Below are 8,966 nucleotides of genomic sequence, written 5' to 3' on the forward strand. Positions count from 1 at the left end.
TTACTTTGATTATGTTTAGGTAAAAATACCTAAAAATATTTAAGATTTTATTTTTATTTATTTGACAGAGAGAGAGCGAGAGAGCACAAGTAGGAGGAGCAGCAGAGGGAGAGGGAGAAGAAGGTTCCCTGCTGAGCAGGGAGCCTGATGTTGGGCTCCATCCGACCCTGAGATCATGACCTGAGCTGAAGGCAGTCGCTTAACTGACCGAGCCACCCAGGGGCCCCTAAAAATACTTTTTAAAAGTCATTCAACTCTCAGCTTTATTACCACACACATATCCTCAGACACTCCAAGTCCTTAATTCTTAAGAAATTTTACCTATATGTATTTTTGAAGCCATAATTTATTGATTCACTTAAGAGCAGGTGAAGTTCCTGCTTCAGATAGTTCATGCTTTAGGGACTGGCTGGTTTTTGTTTTTTTTTTTTAAAGATTTTTATTTATTTATTTATTTGAGAGAGAGAATGAGATAGAGAGCATGAGAGGAGGGAGGTTCAGAGAGAGAAGCAGACTCCCTGCCGAGCAGGGAGCCCGATGCGGGACTTGATCCCGGGACTCCAGGATCATGACCTGAGCCGAAGGCAGTCGCTTAACCAACTGAGCCACCCAGGCACCCTGGACTGGCTGGTTTTTGTTTAGCATTTTTTTGTGTGTGTGTGTGCCTAATGAAAAGACCTTTCTTCAGTGGACTCAGGCATCACTCCCTTTGTGAGGACCCCCAGCCCAGTCCCTATTCTTGCAGCCTCCCAGCCAAGTGCTTTGTCTCCACTGCTACTGTCCGTGTCCTACTCCAGACTCTGAGCACCTCAGTTAGGAGGTCTGTCCTCACTGGTTTTAGAACTCGAGTGCCCTCCCTGTGACAGGATCTGTTCAGTGAAGGAGCACATTCAGGTTAAGCATGGGAGGAATGGAGATAGAGTTTAATCATAAGCAAGGCTTACTGATGTCTGGTGAGAATGAGTAACTGTTGGAAAAGCCAACTACCTCAGGTGCTGACATATTAGAAACCCTCTTCATCAACGAAAAGGTTGTAGGGACGGCACCATCTATGCTGAGAAGCTGCTGGGCTTCAGGCTCTGGAAGGTTCTGAGTGGGGGGTCGGCTCCCAGTCTACTTACAGAAGGGATGTGAAGGCTGCCCCAGTGCCCCTTCTCGAGTTCAGTTCTGATTTCTGTCTTGTTCTTTAGGGTGTGGGACTGCCTGAGAAGCACAGACTATATCCCAACAAACAATGGCATTGGCTTTTTCCTTTTTCTTTTTTAAGTTAAAATCATGGAGTCCAACTCCCTTGTTCCTCTGAGGGGAGAGGGAAGCATAGACAGTCTTAAATGAAGGCCAATGGACTTGCCAAAAGTCACATAGAAAGTGGTAAAATCGGATTAGAGCTTGGCTTCCAGAATTCCAGAGCTGTGTGTTGTGATTCTGGGGTTAAAAGAACAGGAAATGGGGCGCCTGGGTGGCTCAGTCCGTTAAGCATCTGCCCTGGGTCATGATCCCAGAGTCTTGGGAATCAAACCCCCGCATCAGGCTCCCTGCTCAGCGGGGAGTCTGCTTCTCCCTCTCCTCCTGCCCATCCCCCCGCCCCACCGGCCGCTGCTTGTGCTCTCTCAAAAAAAAAAAAAAAAAAAAAAAGAACTGGAAATGCCTAAAGCAGTTGAGGGGCTTCAATCTTGTATCCAAAATAAAACCGATGGTCTGGGTGGTCCTTACCCTGCCTTTGGGTCTTCTGTATGGCGTACCGCTTATGGAGGGGGGGAGGCAGTGTTGAAAGTCTTCCCACCAGGAGGTGTTGTGAGGATGTAACGAGAGGTCCTGGCACATGTGAAGAAGCTAATTGTTTTTTTTTTTTTTTTCTCAAGAAGCTAATTGTTATGAGTTAAAAGTGGCAACCAACTTCGAGACTTCAGTGCGGCCGGCGGACTGGCTCCCTCTTTGTGCAGCCTGACTCCCTGACCATAGAGCTAGGACAGAGTGGGTCACACAGAGGGGAAAGGTCAACTGCTGTTTTATTGGAGGCACCATCGTGGGAAGGGAGGCCAGGGCTGTGACCACCAGCTCTGCCACGGAAGGAGGTGGGCACGCACTGGATGAGAAGGGCCTGGAGTCCCACATTGGAGTCCCACCGGCCATAAAGGCGGAAGGGGGCAGGTCACATTGGCGCTCCCAGCCCCTGGCTGCCTTCCAGGCAGAGGAAGGCAGAACAGAGCAGAGGGGGGTGGGGTGGAGGCCTTGAACTGAATGTTCACGGCTCGGGTACCAGCATCTGCAGCCTCAGTGTCTCCCCTACCCCCCAGCCTGTGCTGCTCCATTTGAAGGACCCAAGAAAGGGGGCTGCTGTGGCCCAGCCTGACCCACAGCTGGGGGAGCACAGGACTGCGGGTGGGAGAAGAAGAGGCTTTGGGATAGGAACGACAGGAGCAGGGAGAAGGCCATGAGCATGTAGGAGGCTTCCCAGGACAGGGCCGTGCTGGCAAAGAGGCGGGCCACAGCCACATTGGGGTTGCACTTAGCAGGCTCAAACCACTTCTGCAGGCACTGTCCGCTGCCCCGGTGCTCAGGGCTCGCCTTGAAGGAGCGGCTCCAAATCTTCTCACACAGGTCAGCCGGGGTGGGAAAGTAATGGGGGAAAGGGCGGCAGACGGCCCTTGCAGGGCAGCGGTTCTTCCCTGTGGGGGGGATGGAGGCACACCCTTACCTCCCCATCCTTTGCCCTCGGGGAGCAGAGGGAGCTTGCGCTTGCCCCCAGGTGGGGTCCCTGCCGAGCACCACTCACCCCCACTGCGGTCCCAGCTGCCATGCCAGTTGGATTTGCAAGTGTAAGATGTACGGCAGTCTTCCCACCACTGCTCACAGTCCTCCTGGCACAGGGGCGCATCCAGAATTCGCTCTCCTGGCCCGCCCGAGTCCATCTGAGTACAGGCATGGCAGGAGACAAGAATGCTAATAGCAATCATTTGAAGGTCGTCAGTAGCGACGAGGGTACTTGTGCCAGGTACCCTCTGAATAGATTCTCTTATGGAGTCTGTAAGCATTGCTTTACCCAGGAGAACAAGGAGGCTCAGAGGCTCAATTGTTTGGCCCAGGCTACACAGCTTCCTGCATCCAGAAGACCGGGATTGCAGTAGTCCCTCACCCTACAGTCCTCATCTCTTGCCCGCTACACCGTTCTGCAGGGCCCGAGGTGGCTTCCTCTCTGACCTTTTCCCCAACCCGGCCTCTGACTCTGCTCTTGTCTGTAGGCCTCTGACTCTGCTCTTGTCTGTAGGGGGATAGCGCGGCCTGCTCCTGCCAGCATCGCAGGGCTCAGGCCCTTAGTAACAGGGCACTGCGCGGACATGCCTCCCGCCTCCCCAGCCCAGCCTTCTGACCTTCCGGATCCAAGGCCCCAGGTTCGGGGAGCACTCATAGAAGCAGACGGCCTGGAGGAAGTGCTTCTCGCAGCCTGGCATCATCACCCCACAGTGGAGCAAGCTAAAGTTGTAGAGCAGGGACACGTCTAGGTGGGCTTCCCAGCTGGTGCCCGCCGTGCAGCAGGCGTTGTCTTGCCAGGGGAGGCACTGAAGGCCGATGAAGAAGGAAAAGGCATGGGGTTGGCTAAGATGCAGGAGACTGAGGAGGACCTGGGCAAGTGGGATGGCTTCAAGCCGATCATACTCATATAGAAGAAATGCTGAGAATGTGTCAGAATCCCCAGCCAAAGGGCCCCGCATGCTGATCTCCCCATCACAGGCTGCTACAGTCCTCTAGAAACAGGACTTGCAGGGTCTCAGCTCCCGGGGGGTGGCAGAGGAGCCCCACGAACCCCAGGGGGATGTGGAGCACTAAGAAGCGCTCACAGGGAAAGGCCAGCTCCACAACCCCTCCCTGCCTCCCCCGTGCCCACCCTCTTCCCCGTCAACTGCCTTTAGGGCTTGGGGAGAGGTTGCCTAAATCCTAGGTCTCCCTAGTGCCTATTGGTAGGAAGAAGGCTAGAGGAGGAGGACCTTGTTTGCATCTATGCTGAACCAGGGCTGGGCCTCTGGGATCACCATCTGCCCCTGTTCCCCCAGGCTGGGCAGCTCAGAGATGGGAACTTTGAAGCACTCAATGGCTATGATCTCAAAAGGCCACAGTGTCCCTCCAGTGGCCTTGGCCTCAGTGCCAATGTAAGGAACCACATGAGTCAGGGTTGATGGTGGCTCAGAAACCGTCATGGAATTTGCGTCCCTTCCCTGATCTGCCAAAGCAGCCTCACTCCCACCCCCAGGCAAGGTCCGGCCTCCGTACCTCCTCGTAGAGCTTGTCTTCTGGGCCAGGCTCTTGCTTGTGGTGTTTGGTGTTCATGCAGACATTGAGCAGCTCGTCCCCAGCCCAGGTGGGCGGCGTGACTGTCCACAGCCCTAACAGGAGCTGCCACCACCGTTCCATGGCTGACTGCAGACAGGAGCCCCGCCTGCCTGTGCGATAGATGGGACAGGCACTCCATGCCCTCCACCATCCCAAGGAGTGAGGATGGGTTTCAGGGCTCTTTCAAGTGACCATGACCCTCTGGCTGCTCGTAGGACCTCTATCGGAGGTGGCATCATAAAATGTCAGGGCAGGTGGAACACGCCTTAGCATTCTGACACCCACCCCCAAAAATGGACTCCCGGGAAGAGACCAGCCCTAAGGTGAGGGAGGGTCAGCGTGGGAACTTATCCTGGCGCATCCCCCTGGGAGGCAGACTTTCCAACCCCGTGACATGTGGGCTTGGAAGTCAGAGCATTGATCCTGGATGAGTAACAGAGCAAATGCTCCATAACCAGATTCTACAGGGCGCAGAGGGCATGGTGGGATGGGGTGGTGGGACAGGTGCATCCTTATGCCATCGACGGCCAGCCCTGATGGAGCCCTGATGGAGCTACTGCGTCCATGCAGCCCTCCACCCCAAGCAGCTGGTCCTCCCCAGGGAGCAGTAGCTCTGCTTCCAGCAGCCCCAACCCATCTCCGACGCTCCGACCCTCTGAGCGCGAGCCGCGGGACGCAGAGCCCAGGGGGTGCGTGCCCGCATAGAGTCAGCTGGACCGGCCTTGCACACCCACAGTCCGCTCCTTAGCGCGGGAGCGCGGAGCCTGGCTTGCTTTCCCCTTGCTGCTTGTTGAGCGCTGTGTTTCCCACTCAGTTCCGGGTAGTACTGGTAACGCGAGGGAGGGGAACGAGAGACTAAAAAGAAGAAAGGCAGAAGAGCACCCTGTGTCCAGTGCCCAACGCCTTGGGTAACAGGGCTCGCTCAGCCTTCACGCCCCCAGGAGCCCCTGGCTCCCATAGTCCCCCGGGCCTTGCAGGAAGGCCCCCGTGGCCCATCGCAGTGAAACTGAAAACCCCTGGCCTCACCTGAGTTTAGAGCGGCCAGTGTGCTGGGGATGGAGACCCCGGCCTCACGTTCCAAGCCCACCCTCAAGCCCAAACCTGCAGCTGCCCCCGCTCCCGTGTCAGGCCCAGCTGCGGCCATCCGGTATCTTTAAAGAAGCTGCTGTAACAGGGGAACAGAGGAAAGATGCTGCCCCTTCTAGTGCTTTCCGAATACTTACTTTCAAAGCAGGAGCCGCTCCCTCCCACTTCCAGAGATGGGAGGCTGCCATCTTGCCCATTTATTGCCCCCTCCACTCCCCAGCCGCCCAGGTGTGGGCACAGAGCTCCAGGTGGCGCTAGTTCAAGGGCATCCATCTCACCCAGGTCGAGGGGCCTCCTGTGGCTGGAGCTGGAGGCTTCCACTTCCTCAGAGAAGCAGAGACCCGGGAGCGGGAAGGATCCTGAGCTCTGGTCAGCGGCTGACTTCTGCCCTTTGCTCTGCCCCGGGCCAGCTGGATGACCTGGAGAACGTGGCCCACTCTCCAAGTTGGCCTTTTTATAGTATAAAGGGCTGTTTCATAACAGGGATGGCTGGGGGAAAGAAATGAAAGAAAATTCACAGAAAGGACTTGGCATCGTGCCTGGCACAAAGTAAGTCTTTTGGCTTTAATTCTTTTCCTTTATTCTGTGAAGCCTTTGTCTCTGGGTCCCTGCCCCGGTCTGCCTGCCTCTCCACCTGCCCCTTCCTCGGCTAAGACGCCTGGGATGCACCACCTGGTGGCTCGAGTGACAGCGACCTCTGTCAGCGCACAGGAGCTAAGGTTCCTGCTGGGGAACAGACACAGTGACCCAGAGATAAAGCAGGGCCTTGGAGACCCAAGAATTTAAATGCGTGACCAAAGCCCAAACAAACAAAACCAAAACAGTCCCCCCAACAGCCCACAAAACGATCTCCCTGAGCATGCAGAGGCCCCTGTCCCGTGAAATATTCTGCAAGTGTCCTCGGCAGTGATCATGTGCACAAGAAAGTCCTTCTCAACCAGGAGAGGCTGGGACACTCGAACAGGACTCTTGGGAGAGGCCCAAAGATGATGAAAACGCTGGAAAAGGAGCCCCTCTCCTAGCCTGTTTCCTAAAACAAGTCCCCTCTCCAAGGGACAAGCAGCCAAAGTGACTGAAGTGTTACCAATACCTAGGAAATTAGAACAATAAGAGCATTTTTATACTTGAAGCACACAAAGCCCACTCTGGGTTGCTCAGCTCCGTAGCTGATGTGCAGACGTGAGTTAGTCATCACGCCGGAAAATGGAGTTCTCCGCCCGGTGATCACCACCGCGGCGGGCTGAGCGCCACGAAGGACCCAGCCTGCGCTCCATGGTCTGACTCACCCCTAGAAACGACCCCCAGCCTGAGCGCCCTCCCCGATTTCACTGTGGGGAGCCTGAGGCTCAGCTGGGGGAGGGGCAGAGCTTCATATCTGATGCCTGAGGGCCACCTGAGTGGGTTCCCTCCAAGACTGAAGGGGTAGATGCTGTCTGGGTCTCAGGTGAGGTCTGTTTTTCAGAAAGTCAAAGGCCAGAATCAGACGGTGTGCTGGGAGGCATGTGTGTCTAGCTTTATTTGGGAGCAGTGATGATTATTGGCCCAGCCTCCCATGTCTTTTTTTCTTTAATTTTTAAAGATTTATTTGAGAGAGAGAGAGACTGAGTGGGAGCAGGGGCAGAGGGAAAAGCAGGCTTCCCGCTGAGCAGGGAGCCCGAAGTGGGGCTCGATCCCAGGACCCTGGGATCATGACCTGAGCTGAAGGCAGCCGCTTAACCGACTGAGCCACGCAGGCGCCCCCAGGCTCCCATGTCCTTAAGCAGAGTTGGGAGTCCCCCTTTTAGGGTCTGATGCCAAACAGTCACTGCATTTCTGTGGCCAGGCGCATGCCCGTGGATGTGGCCTGCCCGCCCTGCTCAAGTCCTCACAAACACTCCCGAGGCGCCTAAGCCTCCCAAGGCCCTGGGCGTGACAGGGAGAAGCCTCCAGCACTGAGGCCCAGAATTATGGAAATGGAAAACAGGACGTTTGGGAAGAAGGTCGAGGAGGGGCTTGCTAACAGTCTCCAGCGTAAGGCTTGTAGGAAATGAGCCGAAATTACAATCTGCGCAGGCGCTGGGGAGGGAGGGACCCCTGAGGCTGCCTCTCCCAGAACCATCAGGCCAACATCTGCTTCAGCCGAGAGGCAGTTTGCAGCCCTGAGGAAAACTCATTTTTGCTTTACTGTGATTGAGTCCTCCCGAGAAATCTGGTTTGCAACTGAAAGCTGATGAATTAAAGCTGGCTGAGGATGAAGAAGCCATTTGAAGCAGCTGACCCCAAACAACTTTTGTTCTGAGAAAACAGAGCACTTAAATTGACAAGAGCAGAGCTGCAGCGGCGCTCTGGGAGGGCTGAGGGGAGGGCTGGAGGCGGGGGGCGGGAGCAGCCCAGCCCCTGCAGGGAAGTAGCCGCTCTCCGGCTCTCCCCCCTGCTCTGCTTGAGGGGTGCCAAGTTGCCACAGCCCACTGAGTTCCCCACGAGTTCCAGAGCAGACCGAGAAGGCAAAGAATTCGTGCCAGGAATCTCCTGGTGAGGACCTGAAGTCAGAGGCCAGTTGAAGGGGACACTGGTGACTCACAGTTCTTCATGGGTCTTATGAGTCCTTCTTTTCACCCCCAAATCTAGTGGCCATCCTTGCTCAACTCTTGATTGGTAGGTTTGTTGTTTATCCCTAGCCTGCCTTCCCTCCACAGCCGTTCCCTCACCAAACCGTTGATGTAACTTCCGAAATGGCTCTGGAATTCAAATTCTTCTCTCCCTGTTTCTCCCCAGTTTTGGGGGCCATGACTACCTCTTGCCTCAATTACTGCAACCACCTCCTCACTGGCTCCTGTGTCCCTTCCTAGAACGTTCTCCAAGCAGCCAGAATGATCTAAATTTCCCCGTATTTTATTATGAACATTTTCAAACATAAGGAAAGTTGAGAGAATTTTACAATGAGCCCCCTATCCCCACCACTTCGGTTTACCATTACCATTTTACTGTATTTTCATTGTCCCACATCTAGCCAGCCTTCCAGCCTTCTAGTTACCCACCAGGCTTCTTTTCCGTCATGCATTTCCAAGTAAATCACAGACCTCAGTATACTTCCTCCTAATCTGTGCATCCTTACCATTAACCAAGTTCAATATTTGCCTGCAGGTGTTTCCCCCCTCCCTTTGGAATGATCTTTTTAAAAGGTAAAGGAGGTTAGGATACTCCCATGTTTTTTTAAAAAGCCTTCTGGGCTTAACATAAATCCCAAATCCTTAACCTGTCGCAAGGACCCTGTTTCATTAGGTCGCTGTTTACTTTCCCTGCTAATCTGTTGTGTGTCTGTCGGCAGGCGCTCCTCATGCTGACATCGTGACTGCCCTGTGCCCTCACTCTGCCCGGCGGTTCTCTCCGAGCGCACGCTCTGTGGCTGCTACCTCCTCCTGACCCGTCAGCTCAGAGGACGGATGGCTTCTCAGGGAACTTTTGTGCGCCGCCCCCCCACCCGCCCAGGATTGGTGAGTTGTTCTCTCGGGGTCTTACGCTGGCCCCTGCTGTGGGATTTACCGCCCGTCCTTGTGAATGGCTGCTTCAGC

General features: G+C 54.9%; 1 protein-coding gene across 1 annotated transcript; it reads right to left on the reverse strand.

The window, feature by feature from the left end:
* Positions 1–1,865: 1,865 nt before the first annotated feature.
* Positions 1,866–7,337, reverse strand: IZUMO1R (IZUMO1 receptor, JUNO). Its single transcript, XM_031036821.2, has 5 exons — positions 5,553–7,337; positions 4,270–4,439; positions 3,372–3,560; positions 2,777–2,912; positions 1,866–2,669 (listed from the first exon to the last, which is right to left on the reverse strand). Exons 1-5 carry the CDS (start codon positions 5,686–5,688, stop codon positions 2,287–2,289), a joined length of 1,014 nt encoding a protein of 337 aa, XP_030892681.1. The 5' UTR covers positions 5,689–7,337; the 3' UTR covers positions 1,866–2,286.
* Positions 7,338–8,966: the final 1,629 nt, after the last annotated feature.

This window comes from Leptonychotes weddellii, unplaced genomic scaffold, assembly GCF_054177405.1.
Source record: "Leptonychotes weddellii isolate Sample4059 unplaced genomic scaffold, ASM5417740v2 HiC_scaffold_8103, whole genome shotgun sequence".
In the NCBI taxonomy this organism is placed as follows: Eukaryota; Metazoa; Chordata; class Mammalia; order Carnivora; family Phocidae; genus Leptonychotes; species Leptonychotes weddellii.